Below are 20,422 nucleotides of genomic sequence, written 5' to 3'. Positions count from 1 at the left end.
AGAGCCGGTGAAGGAGGTACCCAAAGCCACACCTCTGATAAGAGAGGAAATTCAGTATCACCGGCTAGACTGCTGTACTCTTCCCACCTCCCGTGAGCCACCTTCCTGGGACAGTTGGTAGGTTCGCCAGGAACCTTGGGCATCTGTCCCTACATCAGGGGAGATGATGGCCCAGGTGTGTGTTTTCCATTCATTATTTCCTGAGCACCTGCTCCATGCCAGGCTCTGGAAAGTGTTAGGAATGTAGCTACCATCCCTGCCTCCCAGGGCAGCTCACAGACCCAACAGGGATGCAGATGATGAGGGAACTGGGAGATATGGAGGCCTGGGCTGACTGGGGGATGGGAGCCTTCAGGAAGAGTTTCCCTAAGGAAGAGACACCATGCATTCATTTGGCCATTCAACAATGAATCTATCGGCCATATACCTCGTTCTGCCAGTATGGTGGGTTGTATACCACTAGGGTCCTGCCATCTAGAGCTTCCAGGCAGTGGAGACCTGAAGAATAAACAGTTGCTTGGTCAAGGGCAGCTGGAATAAAGGAAGGGACAACAGAGTTCCTGAAAGGGCTCGGCATGTGCAAAGATGCATCAAACTGCAAACTAGGAAGGGGTCTTGAACCTCCCCTGAGAGCCCCAGGGGAGGCAGTTTGGAAAGGGGGTTGAATTGGGACTCAAGCTTCTGGGACCACTGACTTGGTTGTTTGCTGTTTTGTCACTGGTGCAATGGGCAGTAGGTCCCCAAGGGTGCCTCCAGATCCAAGGTTCTGTGACTCCACACAGCAGAACACATGGGAGCCAACCCAACTGGCTGGCCTTTGGAGCTGTCTGCTCTCTGGGCCAGCTGCCCTGGGCTCGGCACCCCAGCTTCCCCCTCCTCCCTCCGCCAGCATGACGCCAGGCTCACTGGGCCACCATGGTCCAGATGAGTGCTGCAGGGGGCCTGCCGCAAGACCCACACCTGAAAGCTGACCTAGCTGATAAATGTGGAGCAGGAGAGGTCAAGACACCTGTGCATCTAAAGCAGCAGTGTTCAATAGAAATCAAGTGCAAGCACACATGTAATTCTAGTAGCCACACTTTTTAAAAGTAAAAATAAACAGGTAAAATGCATTTTAATTAATAATTGTATTTAACCTATTAGATCCATGTACACTTAAACATGTAATTAATATAAAACCATTATAATGAGATATTTTACATTCTTTCTTGTGCTAAGTATTTGCAATTCAGTATGTATTTCATACTTGTAGTGCATCTCAATTTGGGGTTTTGGGGGCGTTTAAGATTTTTTAAAAATGTTTTCAATGTTTATTTTTGAGATGAAGAGAGACAGAGTGTGAGCAGGGAAGGGGCAAGAGAGAGAGGGAGGCAGAATCTGAAGCAGGCTCCAGGCTCTGAGCTGTCAGCACAGAGCCTGACACAGGACTTGAACTCACAAACCATGAAATCATGACCTGAGCCGAAGCCAGACAGTTAACCAACTGAGCCACCGAGGTCCCCCTAGCAAATCTCAACTTGGACTAGCTACATTTCAAGTTCAATAGCTATGTAGCTAGTAGCTACTCCACTGGCATTGTAGCCCTACAGACCATCGGCTTTCTCCTGGGTTGCTTCTATGGGGGAAAGCAGAGGAGTAGACCTGGCCTTAATTCCCAGCCAGGTCCCTCTGGGCTCCCTATCTTCACCCATTCAAGTCCATACAACTGCTTCATAGCAGGGGTCCCACAGCTGGTTGGTGACCCTAGGCCTTTGCCCCTGTTGCCTCTGCTGTCCCTGCCTACAAGGACAGGACAGGATGAGTGTGGACCAACCTGTCCACACCCTCGTGAAGGGCCAGTACTCTCCCAGTATCTCCCAGGAAGGGTATGGCATTTATCTACCCTTCCATCTTGCCTGAATTGATTCTGTACTCACTGAGCACCTGCTACTGGGCCCTGAGGACATTAGGATGACCATATGTCCCTATGGAGAGACCAGGCCAGTGTGGGAGACAGACTTTAATCATGTAACCCCAGAGCAGTGTGCAATTACTCATTGAGACCATATTGTGAGTGTAAAGCTGGGGGGGAGGTGGTCTCTGAATTTCCCTTGTTCTCACCAAATTTCTATCTGCAAGATGGGGTATGGGGTGCCATCTGCTGCTTGCCTGGCCCCAGCCCAGATGCCTCCACCTCCAAGTCCCAAGGCACACAGGGCCAGGACCAATCCTGCAGTCTCTAGTCTCAGAACCCTAGACCCCTTTGTCCCCAGGACACCAGTGACCCCCTCTCCATGGCCCTTTGGCCCTTCGTGAGCCAGCACAGAGAAAGATCTTTGCCTTCAGGAACAGGGAGGCTGTTAAAGGGACAAGAGGCCTCCTGAGAAGATAAGGCAGTGATTTAGGCCTGTGGGGCGTCCACCCTGGGTAGGGTAAGTGAACCAAGGATTTCCAGGCCTTGCTGTCCCCTAACTGCTAAAGCAAGGAAGGGAATCACTAGTGGGTTGCAGAGGGAGTGCTCCGTGTTCCCAGAGACGGCCTAAGTGCCTCTCCTTGCACCTCTGGCTGTGCCCAGAGGTGCCAGAGGCAGCCAAGGCCCTTTTCTAGGAGAGGGTTTCAGGACTCGGAGTCACTGTGGACCCATGCCAGAAATGCAGGTTGCTCAAAGTGGTCTCATGCTAGGCTCCCCTTCATATGAGACCTCCACACTCCAGCCTCACCTGACCAGGCTCTTGAGGGCATCCATAAGGGCCAACTCCTCCACACTCTGAGCTGCAGCTGTCCCTGTTAGTGTCTGCCTCAGCCACCCACTCTTCATTACTCTGAGGAGAAGCACAGGCAGGACACGAGGCATAGTGATCACTATTTGGGGGTTCCTTGATAAAAGAGAAGATCATGAAATAGGGATTTTAGGGCAGCCTTCTGGGGTTCAGGCAGACTTACTGCCAAGAGTCAAAAAGGGAGAAAAGGTGGGCTCAGTCAAGCAGGCAACTTGGGCCAAGCTGAGTATATCGGGGTGGGGCTCAACACCCAGTGCTCCAAGCCAGGTCTGGATTTCAGAAGCATCCCTGCCATCCATTCTAAAGGCAACTGGGTTGGGATGCTAAAGCCCTCGTCCTGGTTTGTGAGGGAGACCTTCAGTGGGTTAGAATATAGAGTTGCCAGATTTAACAAATAACAGTTTTGGACACACAGTGAAATTAGAATTTCAGACAAATACTGAATAATTCTTTAGTACAAATATGTTCTTTATAAAAAAAATGTTTAATGTTTATTTATTTTTGAGACACAGAGAGAGAGAGAGAGAGAGAGAGAGAGAACATGAGCATGGGAGGGGCAGAGAGAGAGGGAAATACAGAATCCGAAGCAGGCTCCAGGCTCTGAGCTGTCAGTGCAGAGCCTGACGCGGGGCTCGAACTCATGAGCTGTGAGATCATGACCTGAGTCGAAGTCGGATGTTTAACCACATGAGCCACTCAGGCACCCCAAGTACAAGTATGTTCTAAATATTGCATCCTGTATTTTACCTGGCAATCCTAGTGTGAGCCTCTTGTCCTCCAATTATACTGGGTCCCAGGTAGAGGAGCAGTGTGGTGAGTGATTTGCCATTGTGTATATACACTGAAGCAGATCCAAGACTGTCCCCACAGCCCTGAAATTCTCACCCTTCAAGTTCGAAAGCAATGGAAAGGGGGATGCAGCCACGGGCAAGGACATCCAGAACCCATGCTGCACCTGTCTAACTGTGCTACAGCCCCCTTTACATCTCACATGCCAACCCAAGGCTGAACAGAACCTCAAGGTGTCCTGGAAGGGATCCTGCTCGCTAGGATTTGAGGCCCACAGACCATTTATTTGCTGACTCAGGTCAGCATCTAAAACGTTTATATTGTTTGCTATACTATTTGCTATAGCCAAGAGCTACAGCAACCCATGTGCCTGTCAAAAGATAATGGATAAAGAAACTGTGTTAGATTTATGCACTGAAACATATCCGGTCTTGAAAAGGAAGCAAATTCTGACATACGAATTTGAAACACATTTTGCCAAGTGAAATAAGTGATTGCAAAAAGACACATACTACATGATAGAACTTCTGTGAGGTACCTAAAGAAGCCGAGGGGTGGGCGCCAGGGCTGGGGGCAGAAGAGGTGGGGGTTGTTCAGTGGGTATGTTAGCTAGGACCCAAAGGGGAGTTATTTGGATCAAAGGGCTGCAAGCTGTCAGTAGGAAGGAAGGGGGGGAGGAACAAAAGCAGGGAAAGATTGTGTCTGTTTTAGAGAACAAGCAGTTCCCACCAAGGAGATGGGAGGACCAGGTGTTCCGCAGGATACTCCATTGTAGGAGCAAGTTTGAGCTGAACTGGAGCTGAGGATTTGCAGAGAAGCCCAGTAAGTTGCCCTAAACTTACCATTTACTCATTCTAATATGAAGATTTCCTATGGGTGGAGGGCTTTTCAGCCAGTTTTGAACATACTATGTCTGCACTAATGTTGGGAAATACTAAGCATGTGCAGTTGAACCGAAGTGTCTAAGTCACAAAATATGCGTAAGTTCCTTAATGTATCAAGCTCCCTGCCCTCGTTCTGCAGCATACTGAATAAAAGTCTCCTGTACTAACCCTAAGAGGATACAGTGCTTTGACAACTATCTCCCCGTCTCCTTACTTGTGACAAGTTTTAAAAATTCTTTGACATTTCCTTGGGTTGTGTTCAAATTAATGCTCCCCCAGCAGCAAACCCCGAGTTGAGTTACATGTGTGGAGGCAGGATAGGGGGTTCTGGGGGTCTGGTGCATGGCAGTGTGCATATGGTTGACAGTAGTGTACTTTACACTTAGAAATTGCTAAAAGAGGGGCGCCTGGGTGGCGCAGTCGGTTAAGCGTCCGACTTCAGCCAGGTCACGATCTCGCGGTCCGTGAGTTCGAGCCCCGCGTCAGGCTCTGGGCTGATGGCTCGGAGCCTGGAGCCTGTTTCCGATTCTGTGTCTCCCTCTCTCTCTGCCCCTCCCCCGTTCATGCTCTGTCTCTCTCTGTCCCAAAAATAAAAATAAAAAATGTTGAAAAAAAAAAAAATTAAAAAAAAAAAAAAGAAATTGCTAAAAGAGCAAATTTTATGTGTTTTTTTGCCCCAGTTAAAAAAAAAAAAATAGAGAATACTATGGGGGGGGGGATCCCAGCTGCATTCAAATGAAGAAATGGAATCTGGGGGGTTGGCATAGTGGAGAATTAAGAACCTGTATTTTGGTCCTTTCTGGGCCTCAATTTCTTCATTTTTTTAATGAGGATGAGAGTTCCGGCTGGGCCCTCCATGCAAGGTGTCTGAAAAGTGAAAGTGGGCATAGGCATCAGGTGGACAAAATGAGAAGTTACTGAAGGTGTAAGGAGAAGAGAAGAGGAGGTCTGACCGATGTAGCGTTGGCAGACTGACCAGAAGTGAGGATGCCAGAGGGATCTGTTTACTAACTCTCACTTCCGGGAATCTGAGCCGCCAAAGCCTGGTTGTTTACAAGTTCTCCTGGGCCTCCCTACCCCCCAGCCAGGACAACTGTGGTCTGGGGTCAGGGAAGGGACTGACCAAGTGCCACTCTTTGGGTGGGGGCTGAAATAGGGGGTGGTTATAAAACATCTGGTGGTCATCAGAAAAGCAGCCCATGTGACACCTGTGACAGTCAGCTGCCTGGGCCTGAGTTCTTTGGCAGCCATCCTGTACACCTGAAACCTTGTAACCCAATAACTAGTGAATAGGACATCCCTCCTGTCCCCCACCTCCACCCCTTTGTGCAAATAAGGAATGGTCTATTGCTAGGGACTGGAATGTTGTGAGCAACTTATTAAACTTGTAAGAGCAGCTGGGGTTTACAAGAGAAGCCAAGGGAGAAAAGTGACTCAGCAAAATAAACCTTTACCCGTGGGTGTTCCGAACTCCCATTTTGGGGATATGGGTGGTGACTGCCTGGTTCCAGTGGCAGGTGCTTCAATCCATAGCCTTGCTTCCCATGCCAGCCATAACATTCATGCCCTTAGCATACAGAAGGAAACCTAGGAGGCTTGGGAAAGAGCTCAGGCAGGCCTAATCACTGTCTCATCCAATGTTAAGTCTCAACAATGAGTTAACATCAATGGAAGAGCAATGCGTCCTGTAGAAGCATCAGGAATCAGAAGGATGTTCAAATCTCAGGGACTGCCCCCACCCCCATAGGAGCACTTTCTTCTAGTCAAGAAAGGGTGTGGGACTGGCACCAACTTGCATCATTAATCCTGGCTCCTGCTTGGCCCTCTTCTGAAAGTCTGCATCTGGGTGACAGGACCTCAGAGTTTGGGAGTGGTGCGATGTGAAACCTCATGTTACAAACCACTTGTGTAGAAAACCTCTGAATTTTAATGACAGAGAGACTGTCATTTTAAAAAGCAACCCAGTGCTGGGGTACCTGGGTGGCTCAGTCAGCTAAACATCTGACTTCGGGTCAGGTCATGATCTTACTGTTTGTGAGTTTGAGCCCCATATTGGGCAAGATCGAGCCCCACTCTGGGATTCTCCCTCACTCTGCCCCTCCCTCCCTCACACTCTCTCATAAATAAAATGAAATGAAATAAAATAATAAAATAAAAGCAACCAAGTGCTAAATCATCAGTGCTAAGAAAGTCTTCCTTAAATTCAACTATAATTCTCTCCTTGAAACTTGATGTTCCAATTCACAGGTCCCCCTGAGCACTGGAGCCACAGAGATCAGGTATAGTCCAGTGTTCACTAGATAGCCCTTTGGGCTATTTGATTAAGTTATCATGCCCATCTGACACTTCTTTGAGTTCAGTACTTTCCCAGGGGATTAGAATGGGGGGTATGCTCCTCCTTACCCCTACAATGACAGTTGTATTGCTTGATAGATGGAGCCACCAGATCACCACACTTTTCAAGCAAAACCAGTCCCGGGTCAGAGGTTTGCAGAGAGAAGGGTCAGATGGGACAAATCCTGTCTCAGCTCCACCCCCACCCCCACCCCCACCCCCACCACTGCCAGCAGTATCCTCAGCAATTGATACCAGGGCTCAGTCAGGTGTTTTATAGGCTGGCAATCTCTGCTGTCTTAACAGCTTCAAGCTTGTTTTTCAGTTTTACCTCAAATCAGCATCTTCCCTGTTGTCAGTGCCACACACTCCCATACACGTGTTCAACAATCAGTGTGGCATTTGAAGAAGGACACATCTATCCAGCTGGTCCCAACTTCAAATAGCATGTCCTGATCCTGATTTGATGGCCCCAAGAGCAGGCTATCCTGGTGGATCACTAGCTCCTACTGTGGGTTAGAAAACATGGTCATACATCATACAATATTGGGTTTTGGAACTGGTGTTAGAAATAACATACTTATCATTACAGGTGAGAAACAGGTCGGAAGATGGGAAACAGGCAGCCCTATTTTCCTGCTTCCTCCTCAGGTCAGGCTTCATGCTCTCCAGTCTTTCCCTCCACTCTTGCCTTCTCCTAATACATTCTACACACAGTCCCCTTCAGGGGTCACCAGTCCCCAAAATTACAATGTGGCCTTTACTGCCATGCCCTTGTATTTGTTGGGTACCTACTTGGCACATCCTCTCTCACTCCTCTGGCTAACCAGTTTGTACTCCTTCTGGTGGTGCCTGCTTTCTAGAAACCTTCTTTGTAATGTTTGAGGGCCTTTTCCTTTGGCTTCCCACCATGTCTTGGGTATGTATGTGAAGCCAGGTGCCAGCAGGCAGGTGTTCAGGAAATGCCTGCTGACTAAAGGAAAGGCAGACAGGAAGTGGGGCTAAGCACCCAATCTAACACCAGCACAATACTTGGCAAGTGCCTGGTGATAAGTAATGGTTTCCCATATATAAAGCTTTGTGTGTGAGAGGGACAAAAAAAAAAAAAAAAAAAAAAAAAGAGTGAGAGAACCCTAGTAGGGACCCTCCCTATTTTGCCCAGCCCAGCACTGGCACATGGAATGGTAGGCAAAGGCTGTCCAATCATCAGGTAATCGAAAGGGTCAGAGCATTGCTTCTCCAAGGAGGGTGGCAAAATGAGGCCCTAGAGAATCCAAGAGGTGCCCCACTGCCACCCAACTTCCAGAGGACTGATGATACTTTTTTTTTTTTTTTAGTTAGTGTATGTATGTATGTATGTATGTATTGATTGAGTGACAGAGCACAGGTGGGATAGGGACACAGAGAAGGGGGAGAGAGAATCCCAAGTAGGCTCTGCACCGTCAGCACAGAGCCAGACACTGGGACACGAACTCACGAACTCCGAGATCAGGACCTAGGCTGAGATCAAGAGTCCGATGCTTTACAGACTGAGTCATCAAGGTGCCCCAAGACTGATGATTCTGAGCCTGGCCCCATATAGAAACTGAGGTGGAGGAAAACTCGGGCTGTTCTCTAAATAGCTTCGTGCTCCTGCCATCTGCTGCCAGGCAGTCAGGAAAGAAAGCATCATTGCAGTTTCCTGCAGGAGCTGTCAGAGCTGTGTCCTTGTGCAAAAATCCTACAAACAAGATCCTACCTACTTTGCTTCTCTGGCGCTAGAGCTCTCCAGCTCAGCCCCTTACCCAGTCGTGCTAGCAGATGTTCTCGAAAGTGAAGTCCCCGCATCCTACGCGCTCCCTGCCACCCCAATGTCCCTCTCTCCTAGGCTCTGAGGGCTGCCCGCCGCCCCGCCCCTGCCGCTCGAACGCCTCTCCCTCATAGGCCAGAGCTATCCGAGGTGCCCGGCCCCCGCCGCCTGAACGCGGCTCCCTCATAGGCCGGAGCTCTCCCCACAGTCCCGCTCCGCGCACTGGTCCCGCCCCTGCGTCCATTTAAAGAGTCTTCACCCACACCACCCGTCCCCTCCTTGCTTGTTTTGTGCGACGCTTCGTAGCTGCTCGTTTCCGCCCACGGCGCGGACTTCTTTAGGTAGAGGGACTTTTGGCCGCCTCGCCGGGCCCAGGCGACAGAGAAAAGAGCCAACGTGCGTGTGCTCCCTGGTGAGACCTCCAGAGGGAAGGGCAGCAGGCCGAGACCCACACAGAACAGATTTGTACGTCCCCTCAGGTAGCCTGACGCCTTTTCTTAGGACATCCCCCAATTCCTTGTCCCTAAATCAAAGCCTTAACTGCCCTAGTGGTTCCTCGCCTATTTTGGTTCACGAACTTATTTGAGACCCTGATGCAAACTATCGTTTTCGCAGAAGAATATGCCCACACAATTCAGCACGAGGTTCAGCTCATTCTGGTAAGTCAGCAACCCCATGTTAGGACTTGAGGCGCCTGGGTGGCTCAGTCGGTTAAGCTCCAACTTCGGCTCAGGTCATAATTTCACAGTTAGTGAGTTCAAGCCCCGCACCTCAGGTCATGATTTCCCAGTAAGTTCAAAGCCGGGTCGGTTCTCTCAGAGCTTAGAGCCTGCTTTAGATTCTGTGCCTCCCCTTTCTCTCTCTCTCTCTCTCTCTCTCTCTCTCTCTCTCTCTTGATCAAAAAATAAAAAGACCTAGCCTGCCCCGAACACTTTTGCCTTTTTGGGCATAAGCCAGGGGCTATATTTTGTACGTAAATGTACATTATTAAATATATGGCTACCATTTGTTGAGTGTTTAGTACATTTTTGCAGTACATTTTCTTAATTTTTTGAAATGTATATTTACTTTTGAGAGACAGTGCCCAAGTAGAGGAGTGGCAGAGAGAGGGAGACACAGAATCTGAAGTAGGCTCCAGGCTCTGAGCTGTCAGCACAGAGCCTAAGGTGGCCTTCAAACTCACAAACCATGAGAACTCATAAGCCATGAGATACCTGAGCCAAAGGCAAATGCTTAACCCCTCAGGTGCTCCATTTTTGCAGTACATTTTCTTTTTTAACGTTTATTTATTTTTGAGACAGAGAGAGACAGAGCATGAACGGGGGAGGGTCACAGAGAGAGGGAGACACAGAATCGGAAACAGGCTCCAGGCTCCGAGCCATCAGCCCAGAGCCTGACGCGGGGCTCGAACTCACGGACCGCGAGATCGTGACCTGGCTGAAGTCGGACGCTTAACCGACTGCGCCACCCAGGCGCCCCAGTACATTTTCTTAATCTTTCCTTCTAACAACCTCTGGAGGTGGGAATTGTAATCTCCACCTGGAATTAAAAAGGTTAAGTCATTTGTTAATGCTAAAAAGAGAATTAATGGTGTTAAAATTCAGATCCCAGGAATAAAATTTAGGCCTTTCTCTATTCCTCCCATATTGAGAGAGGACAAGTGTTTGACTTTCCTCTTTCTGTTGCAACACAACTGAAGCATATCAGATGGTAGCTACTATTGTGGGTATAGAGTTGTTGAATCAGTGTGTTGTACACCTGAAACTAACCTAACATTGTGCATCAACTATTCTCGATCAATCAATCCGAAGCATAGGACCCACTCCCAAAGCTAACCGTGGTTCATCATGCAGTTATTCACAAGTAAGGCACTAGTCCTGTTACCCTGTGATGTCTAAACCCCTTCCTGTGCAAACTGTCTTAACAAAATGTGCTTCCTCAGCTGAAGTTAAATGTTTTCTGTCTTCTTAATAAATTACACTAATTTACTTAGTCTAGAGAATCTTTATAACAAAACAGGGTGGCTAGAGGCAATGTCTTCCGAGTCCAGGAATTTATTTTTACAGAGGTGTCACAGACGTGTCTCAGAGGTGACAGAATTTTATTTGGGTCTTGAAGGTGAAGAATTGGGATAAGTCAAGTGTGTCACTCCAAGTGAAAGGAATGTAGGCCGGAGGGAGGCCAGGTGTGGGGCATAAAGTGGATTAAGAGGTACAAACTTCCAATTATATAATAATTAAATCACAGAGATGAAAAGTACAGCATGGAGAATATAGTAAATAATATCATAATAATGTATGGTGACAGATGGTGACTAAACTGTGGGGAGCATGAAGTAATGTATAGAATTGTCAAATCAGTATCTTGTACACCTGAAACTAATATCACATCCTGTGTCAACTGTACTTCCATTTTGTTCATTAAATGTTTATTTTTGAGAGTGCAAGTGGGGGAGGGGCAGGAAGAGGGGACAGAGGATCAGAAGCAGGCTGTTTGCTGCCAGCAGCGAGCCCGATGTGGGGCTTGAACCCATAAATTGAGATCATGACCTGAGCCGAAGTAGGAGGCTAAACCGACTAAGCCACCCAGGTGCCCCCAATTTTTTTTTTTTTTTTTTGTAAGTGAAGTGCCTAGAATAGACAAAAGTCACCTTGCTTTTCTCCAAACTGCAGTCAATCTGGGATGGCTTCCCAATCAAGATATAGGTCTAGACAGACTTCAACCCCAACCCAAAGGCTAGGAGAACCCTAAAAATGGTTCTGTCACTTAGTAATGTTTGTAATCTCTGGAGTTTCTGAAATTTTGCTAATCCCAGATGAAATGGGACTATAATTCCACTACTGATTTCACCTTTAGTTCCTTTTTTGCTCTCTCCCTGTCCTCCTGTACTTCACCTCTAATGATTTCTTCCTCTTTTTTACTTTTACAGCCATGAAATGTTTTTGACTAGAGGAATGTTTCACCCATTAACCCAAGCCCTTGCAATACAGTCAAGAAGGAAAGCCCTTCACTTCCTTTTTTGCAATGTAAAGAGCTTGTTTTTAGTGGCATATTGCCATCATTGAAATCAGTGACTTTAATAAACATTTTAAGTTATTTGTTATGATGCCCCACATCGAAATCCACATTCTAAAGCAAGGGTTACTTTGTTTATCAAGTAACAGCCAGAAAATTATTGATCCCTGAGGTCTAATTTTTTCTTTCTTTCTTTTTAATTTACTTATTTTGAGAGAGAGGAAGAGAGAATCCCATGCATGCTCCATGCTCAGCCTGGCATGGGGCTCAAATCCATGAACCTTGAGATCATGACCTGAGCCAAAACCAAGAGCCTGTTGCTTAACCGACTGAGCCACCTAGGTGCCCCTCTTTATTTATTTTTTTAAAGTTTAAGTAATCTCTGTACACAACATGGGGCTTGAACTTACAACCTCGAGATCAAGAACCACATGCTCTTTGAACCAGCCAGGTGCCCCCTTCATGTCTAATTTTTTTTTAATTCTTTTTTTTAATGTTTATTTATTTTTGAGACAGAGACAGAGCATGAATTGGGGAGGGTCAGAGAGAGAGGGAGACACAGAATCTGAAGCAGGCTCCAGGCCCAACATGGGGCTGCAACTCACGGACCGTGAGATCATGACCTGAGCCAAAGTCGGATGCTTAACTGACTGAGCCACCCAGGCACCCCTAATTTTTTTTTTTAAGTTTATTTAGAGAGCGAGAGTGTGCATGTGTGTGCATACATAGGGAAGGGGCAGAGAGAATCTCAAGCAGGCTCCACACGGGGATCCATCTCACAAACCATGAGATCATGACCTGAGCAGAAATCAAAAGTCAGGCACTGAACCCACTGAGCCACCTAGGCATCTCTGATGTCTAATGTTAAATTGAGGTAAGAGGCTTTGTAAATATAGGCCCTGACCATGGTTAATGAACTGAATTCCAGTTGAACCTGGTATAAGGGATGCCACAGAAACAGGGCCTTTTCTTGGGACCTTTGTTTTACAGCTTTAGGACTTATTTTTAGTTACCAGGTTTTTAAGCAATGTCTTACCTTTTTTTTTTTTTTTTTTTTAAGTTTATTTGAGAGAGCTTGAGAATGCATGCATGCATGCGAGCTGGGGAGGGACAGAGAGGAAGGTGGAGAGAATCCCAAGCAGGCTTCCCACTGTCAGCACAGAGCCCAACGCAGGGCTAGTTCACACTATGGGATCGTGACCTGAACCAAAGAGTCAGAGGCTTAACCGACTGAGCCACCCAGGCACCCCGAGCATGGAACTCTTGATCTTGGGGTCATGGGTTTGAGCCTCACATTGGGGGCAGAGTTTACTTAAAAAAATAAATAAACTAGGGCACCTTGATGTTGATAAAACCAACTGATTGCCCTATTTTTCACACTTCAGTGGGGTCAACATTGTAACAGTCCTACTCCAGTTTGCCCAGAAGTTGTTTTCAGGCAAATTAGGCCTTGGTACTTAAGCAGATTCTTGAGAATCTTTGTATAAAGGGAGTGTTCTATTATCTTCATAATTTCAAGTCCAAGAAATTTCTAATGAGCAAAATGAAAATTACAGCTGGATGATAAAAATGGAACTTGACACTCGAGTTTTTCAAAGACCAGGCTGGCATTTTATTTTTCTATTCCCAACACTCAAATTCATAGGGGGTGAATGATAATAGAACATAATCAAAACAACATACAAACACAATTCAAGAACATTTAACTATCTACTGTAGCTGTTCTTTGTAAAATACATAAAGGTAAACAGAAACATCTTTATATAAATTATACTTAACAATCTGTATACACTATAAAACCATTGTTAAAATTCACACTGAGATGCTAGTGCAAGCAGTGGTGTACAAAAGTGCAAACAAGGTTAGTGATGAAAAACTTATCACTGACTTACCACTTCAACAAACTCTGCATTCAGTCAAATACTGAAGGCCTCACCATGGAAAACACTTTGATCACTTTTAAGGAACATGACTGCATTAACCCTGAGTGCTCTCGCCTCAGCATGGCAACTGACTGCAAGTTCAGCTTAGGAGCAGCACCAGGGAATAGAGAAACCCATGTGAAGCTGGCCGTTCTGATGTGAATCTTCACACTTGATAACGATCACAATTCAAAAGGCAACTTATATGTCAAAAGCTGTAGGATTATCACCCCCCTGTACCCCAAAATATTTAAAACTGAAATTAAATTGAATCCTCCCTTCCCCATTAAGATGTATGCTGAAGAATTCATCCACTCGTGCAGCTTTTCTAAAATAATTCTGTGTGAAATCACTCAAAATTCTGCACTAAAATCCATTTGGTTGGGGACACTCCTGAAACAAAGTTTACTTTGGATAAATTTGCTTACTCGAATTACTTTTGATTCTATTTAAAAATGTGGTCAAAGCCCTGAACAGTATATCAGTGGTATTAAAATGCACTAGTTATTTAATGTTCTAAATTAGTTCGTTCAGAACTGCATCTTCGATAGATTCTGTAGATTCCCTTCATACTTTTTTATCGAGGTATGGTGTGGGGGTGTGTGAGGGAGGATGGTTCCAGGATTCAGGAGTGGAAACATGGTTTTAACAGAATCCCAATCACTTTACACAGAGGCACAGTCCCATATTCTAAGACCTGTTAGCTCTTTCTTTTTTTGTTAAAAAGCACTAATTTGCATTTCAAAAGAACAGGGATGGAAGCATCACCATGTAGTTTTGAGAATTCAGACCTTAAATGAAGATAGACTGTTCTTCAAACACTTACATTTACAGCCAAAAAATTAGTTTATAGAAAACATTTAATTCCTTATTGATTGTGCATTCAGGAATTTATACTTACTGATCTCTATTTTTTCATGCTTTCTTGGAGATTTTTTGAAGCTTCATCAACTTTTACCTAGGTGTAAATGATCCAAACAGTATATTCTAAATAAAATGAGTACAAGACACCTTGAAAGAGTTCACTTTACATTAGCTATTCTCACTGTACTCTGGTCAAAATATATTTGGCAATGAAGCCTTGCATATTTTCATCATGTGACTAACGACTGAAATGCCACAGTGAGTCACAACCAATACAGTTTCAGAACACATAAACCTTTCTCCTGAAACTCTCAAATCATGCCAACTAGAATTCTACTTCTTTTAATGATGGAACTTGTGAAAATGATGGGTTTTGAATGTGGCTGATAAAATCATTTTGCGGAAGGCAATAAACACTATTATCACAGCTATTACCCTATTTTAATGACTTACAAGTAGATGGTGTTCTGGAAAACACTATAAAGTGTGAGCCCGCTGGAAACTAACAAACACCATTGTAAACAACATTAAATTTGTACATATACATAGGCACACAAAACTAAAATTGACATCTATGTAGGCAATATCTGAATTCATACATCTTTGGCACTCAAACATACTGGGTCAACCAAGCCAATGGTGAAGAGTATTTTTTCATGTACTTTACAAAATGTCTTGCCCCAATTTTTAAAAATGCTGTGATCTCCATTCTAAAAATTAACTGAGATAAAGACAAACTGGAATCAATTTAAAAAATTATCCGAAAGCATAATTAACAGCAGTCCCTGAAACAGGCATGGGGTTAAGAATTTCATTAAAAATGAAAAAGTGGGCTGAGACTTAGTCTTTTAGAGTTTTAGACTTAAGATGTTAAGACATCTTTTGAGCAGTGCCTGATATATATGGAATCCAATCTTGTATACAGCAGTGTTAACTACATTTCACACCTTACAGTGTAAGGTACAAAATTAACCTATGTACCCAATGCTACCATTTATCCCCAGAATACTCTGCAGGTGGACCTACTTGCACAGACACATACACAGTATATGTTTTCCCCGTGTGCTTCTACTGTTTTTTGCCATTCTCTTAATTTGCTGCTCTTCAAGGGGAGCAGTGACTCAGTGTATGGACTCTGAGGAGCTGGAAGAGCAAGATGGTAAGCCCAATGGCTTGGGGACTCTGCAGGCCCATCTCTCTCGAGCTGCGGGAAAGCCAGGTGCTGTTAAGTGCAACGTCATTTCTGGATGTTCAGACTGTAAGAATCTTACATCACTGGAAAAATATCCACAGTTTAGCTGTGGTCCACAAAGTGACTTTGTTTCTTTGATCCCAGTGTTAGAACTAGAATGGGAACTCTGGAGCAAGATATTTGGTACCAGAAAGCATTTTTCCTCTTTAGACAAACTAGTAAGCTTTTTCCATTATACCAGTTTATGATACAGGTAACTGACTTTTCAATATCACAACATAAGGAAATAGTTGAAGAAAAGGTGTGTCCTTGTTGGTGCTGAAGACAGATACCAAAAATGAGAGGCAGGTACCTTTAGTAAGGCCTAGTTCTGTTTAGCCAGGACACTTGAAATGAGTACTTTATTTAAGTAAGCTCTATACCCAATACGGGGCTTGAACCCACAACCCTGAGATCAAGAGTCACATGCTCTACTGAATGAGCCAGCCAGGCGCCCCTAGAAGTACTTTAAGCACAGGTGGCAAAATAAGCCAGGAGGTTGATACATCATTTTGTACTTGTCCCACGGTGCCACTGAGGATTCTAAGCAGGGAGGAAGCTCATATTTTTCATTTGGAAGGAAGCTTAAAGTGAAATAGAAGAGCCAAATTACTAAAACCAAATGTGAAATGACCTTATTGGTTTGGCTACTTACTGGTAATTCCTTCCAGTCATATTCATCAATCCTTATCTATCTACCTCGTATCTTACCTCATTGATGACAGAAAGGACTCTAATACATGGTTTGGAAAACAGCTACAGAAAACACTAATTCTGATATTAAAATTATTCTTGATGGAAGTGGAGCAATCTATTCTCAAAGGAATTGGTTACATACACTATAAAATCTTAGTTTATAACCAAGAAAGAACTATCTTAAGTTTGAGAGTCTTTAAAAATACATATTTGGCACTTTCAGCTTATTTGAGTAATTATGAGAATCTCTGACATGGGAAAAAAAAAACCCTCAGTTTCTTAGAAAATTGAAGTGATTTAAAAAATTAAAATTTTGTTAGTAAGTCTATCAGGCTTGCAGACACTATCACACCACAGGCATTACATCTAAAACAAAAACCTTGGGGCGCCTGGGTGGCTCAGTCGGTTGAGTGTCCGACTTCAGCTCAGGTCAGGATCTCGCGGTCTGTGAGTTCGAGCCCCGCGTTGGGCTCTGTGCTGACGGCTCAGAGCCTGGAGCCTGCTTCAGAGTCTGTGTCTCCCTCTCTCTCTGACCCTCCCCCGCTCATGCTCTGTCTCTCTCTCTCTGTCAAAAATAAATAAAACATTAAAAAAATTTTTCAAAAAAGCCTTTGTGGGAGGGGGGATGGGCTAAATGGGTAAGGGGCATTAAGGATCTACTCCTGAAATCAATGTTGCACTATATGCTAACTAATTTGGATGTAAATTAAAAAATAATAAAATTAGTTAAAAAAAAAAAAGCCTTTGTACTATAAAGTAAGAGCTGAGAACAATTAAGAAAAAAGAAAATGAAATACAAGTATTCATTTATTTCTACCAAGAAATAAAATGTGCCAAACAATGCAGAAGAGCTATAGATAGGACCAGAATCCTCACCCATCTCTGACAACTGGAGCGGAAGAGGCTTTCTTTTTCCTCACACATACAGGCCTCCACAATGAAACTAGGCACAAGATCCTGCTTGTCCCCCACCCTGGGAGTACCATTATGTAAAAGGGAGTGGGGAGTACCTCTAAACGTGGGGAGCCTGGTGCCTGTCACTACTTTTGGTCAAAAGGCACAAATTAACAAATTGGGCACCAATAAGTTTGGAACGCTTCAGAATTAGACTAGAATGGAGCTTTAGAACCTATCATACCCCAGATTAACCTTGTGTTGTACCAAAAGATGTGCTTTTCTTCAGAAGGCCGATCCCACAGCAACAAGGACATGGACCCCATCAGCACTACTAACGGTAGCATTACTGTTAAAAATACACGATTCAGGGGTGCCTGGGTGGCTCAGTCGGTTGAGCGTCCGACTTCGGCTCAGGTCACGAGCTCGCGGTCCGTGAGTTCGAGCCCCGCGTCGGGCTCTGTGCTGACTGCTCAGAGCCTGGAGCCTGTTTCAGATTCTGTGTCTCCCTCTCTCTCTGACCTTCCCCCGTTCATGCTCTGTCTCTCTCTGTCTCAAAAATAAATAAACGTTAAAAAAAAAATTTAAAAAAAAAAAAAAAAAAAAAAAAAAAAAAAAAAATACACGATTCAGAGATAAATGTGGTATAAGCTGCAACTGAACACAACTTGTCTCCTGGTAAACGCAAAAGCCTCTAGGGACTTAAACATTATTCTAAAAATTCTGAAGCCTTCTCCTTTCCCCACAACCTCCTCATACGTATGATGTTACTCAAAATTTTAGAGCATACTAGCTAGATACGACACATTAAAATGAAACATCTGCCCAACAAAGATGCCAAACATTAGGGTTTTTGTTTTATTGCATGACGTTTGCATAAGAAAAAATATTGAAAACTGTAAGGCATCATGCAATCATCAATAAGCTAATTATTAACTGTACACTTAAGATAGGTGGGCATATAATCTAAAATTTAAAAACTATTTCCAAAATAGTACATAAAAATTTAACATGATGAGCTTTTAAATATGGTTTACATTTGTAATTTCACGTTAAAAAGTGCTTCAAATGTACTGCTGGAAAGTTGTTCTTTACAAATGGCGCTGGGGGTAATGTCAGATTATAAACTGTAAAAACTAATTATTTTTATGGAATTAGAAAGCTAACATTGTGATATTCAAACTTACATTGAATTAGTTTTAAATTTGCACACAAATTAAGTTGATATAATATTAATCTAAAAAACATCTGTTTTCTAACCAACAAAAGTCTATTGAATTCAAGTTATGCATGTTGAGTGATCAAATCTCTGAGTAGGCCTAAATGGTGAGACCTGGAACTGATGCAGGTTGTTGTTAATCAATGTACTGTGCCATCCAGCGGAAACCTTCCCCGTAACCTTGCCTTTTCAGCACACTGCACATGAAAACTTCTAAGGGTCGGGCATTCAGTTCTTTCAGTGATACGCTGCCCTAGAAGGGAAGACAGACATTATGATGGATGACTCCTTTAGGAAATAAAAGCTCCACTTTACAGCAGAATTGCAGCTTATACATCTTAGAACAAAGGGTGACTGTGCTAAGCCATGGGTGTTGGGCATACAAGTCCCCTAGACACACAGGAAACCTCTCTCTTCTCAGTGGGGAAGAGGTGAGCTTGTGAGGCACACAAGAATGAAAATAATCTTTGACTTGAAAAAAAAAAAAAAAATGACCCAACCTGGCTTCGCTAATATTAAAGACAAACATTTTCTGAGTACGTTTATGACTAAACAAGGCCATCTCCTAAAAATGGGGAGTTGACTTACTGAAAAGACACAGAAAACAGACCAAAGTCTACCCTAACATAGGAGTCTCCTTCCAAAGACTGTAGTATGTCTCTACTCTGAAAGAATAAATATAACCAAGGAAATTTTGTGAACTCTGAGATTTTCCAATACTAAGGTCCCTCCCCCCAAAAAATACTAGTAGAAATGCATGCAAAAATAATGTGTCTTGAAGCTTATTATAAAGTATTATGTTTACAAAATCCCCCAAACACTCCTGTGTTCAACTTTACATTTTATTTTGATCTCTGATGAACTCAGGGCCTAAATACACGACCAGAATACTTAAACGTTCAAGTACATTCTTTAGTGGCTAATTCTGAAAATCTATGATGAATAAAACTCTGGAAGCTTTAATTTAGTTTCCCGTAAGCATGAGCTTTGATATGTTTGTTATCACCAAGAAAAGGTTTCATTCAGTGGTAGAAATATAACCCATGCGGACATTAAAAAAGACCAAAATGTAGAAAGGACAGTTTTTAAGGGAAAAAAAAAAATTTTTTAAAAGACATTTGGTTGTACACTTGAAACTAATGTTACAGGTCAATTATACCCGACAACAACAACAACAAAAAGGCAAACCACCAGTTGGGCTAATCATAACCATGATTACTATTAGCACTAGTATTGGAATACAGTATTTCAGAAGATAAACATAAATAAAACATTAAATTAAAAGACACTTATACTGTCAAATGAAATAGTCACACTTGTCCAAAAAAATTATTTACCTTTCCTGTTGTCTGACCATATAAACCAAACATCTCTCGCAACCTCTCTTCACTGATGGCTTCAGGTCTGTCAATCTTATTCCCAAGAATCAATATAGGCACATTAGCAATGGTTTCATCTGTCATTAGTGACTGAAATAAAACAAAAAATGAAAGACAAGATGTTGATATGAAACCATCTAAAAGGCTCATTATGACAAGACCCCAAATGAGTATCAAAGACTCATACTCTATCATATCATGTCAGTTTTGCAAACTATCTTTGGCAAACTTTTCCCACATTTGAGTAAGCTCAGAGGCGACTGGCTGGCTCAGTCAGTAGAGCATGTGACTCTTGATCTCGGGATTTTGAGTTCGAGCCACACCTTGGGTGTGGAAATTACTTAAAAAAAATAAAATCTTAAAAAATAAAAAATAACAAAAATAAAGTGAGCTCAATGAAACCATTAGCTCAATTCTTCTGTTTCCCTAAAGTTCCTTCTATAAATGCTCAACTCTACTCACTCTGAATCACTAAGGTACTAAAATGAACACCTTGAAGGTGGGCAGAACTGGTTTCAATTCTAGTTCTGCTGCTTATGAATTGTGAGATCTTGGATAAATAAGCCTCATTGAAGTTCAAAGAGAATTTAGAATAGTAGCACCTACCTTATGGAGTTGATTTGAGAATTAAATGAGTTAATATACAC

General features: G+C 43.6%; 1 protein-coding gene and 1 long non-coding RNA gene across 2 annotated transcripts in view; one reads left to right on the top strand and one right to left on the bottom strand.

Moving 5' to 3' along the window:
- Positions 1 to 12,180: 12,180 nt before the first annotated feature.
- On the top strand, positions 12,181 to 18,092 carry LOC128778320 (uncharacterized). Its single transcript, XR_008423895.1, has 2 exons — positions 12,181 to 17,550; positions 17,811 to 18,092. It is a non-coding gene; the product is annotated as an uncharacterized LOC128778320 (long non-coding RNA).
- SAR1B (secretion associated Ras related GTPase 1B) overlaps positions 18,008 to 20,422 on the bottom strand; it is a 23,628-nt gene continuing 21,213 nt past the window's right edge. The window contains exons 6-7 of the mRNA XM_019421965.2: positions 19,734 to 19,865; positions 18,008 to 18,649 (exon numbers count right to left, since the gene is read on the bottom strand). Of these exons, the coding sequence (XP_019277510.1) occupies positions 18,533 to 18,649; positions 19,734 to 19,865 (249 nt within the window). The 3' untranslated portion in view covers positions 18,008 to 18,532. The remainder of the gene's footprint in view (positions 18,650 to 19,733; positions 19,866 to 20,422) is intronic.

This window comes from Panthera pardus, unplaced genomic scaffold (assembly GCF_024362965.1).
Source record: "Panthera pardus isolate Hobbes unplaced genomic scaffold, ASM2436296v1 HiC_scaffold_2, whole genome shotgun sequence".
NCBI classification, from domain to species: domain Eukaryota; kingdom Metazoa; phylum Chordata; class Mammalia; order Carnivora; family Felidae; genus Panthera; species Panthera pardus.
Note: the sequence above shows the minus strand (reverse complement) of the source record. Positions and strands in the feature narration are given on the sequence as shown.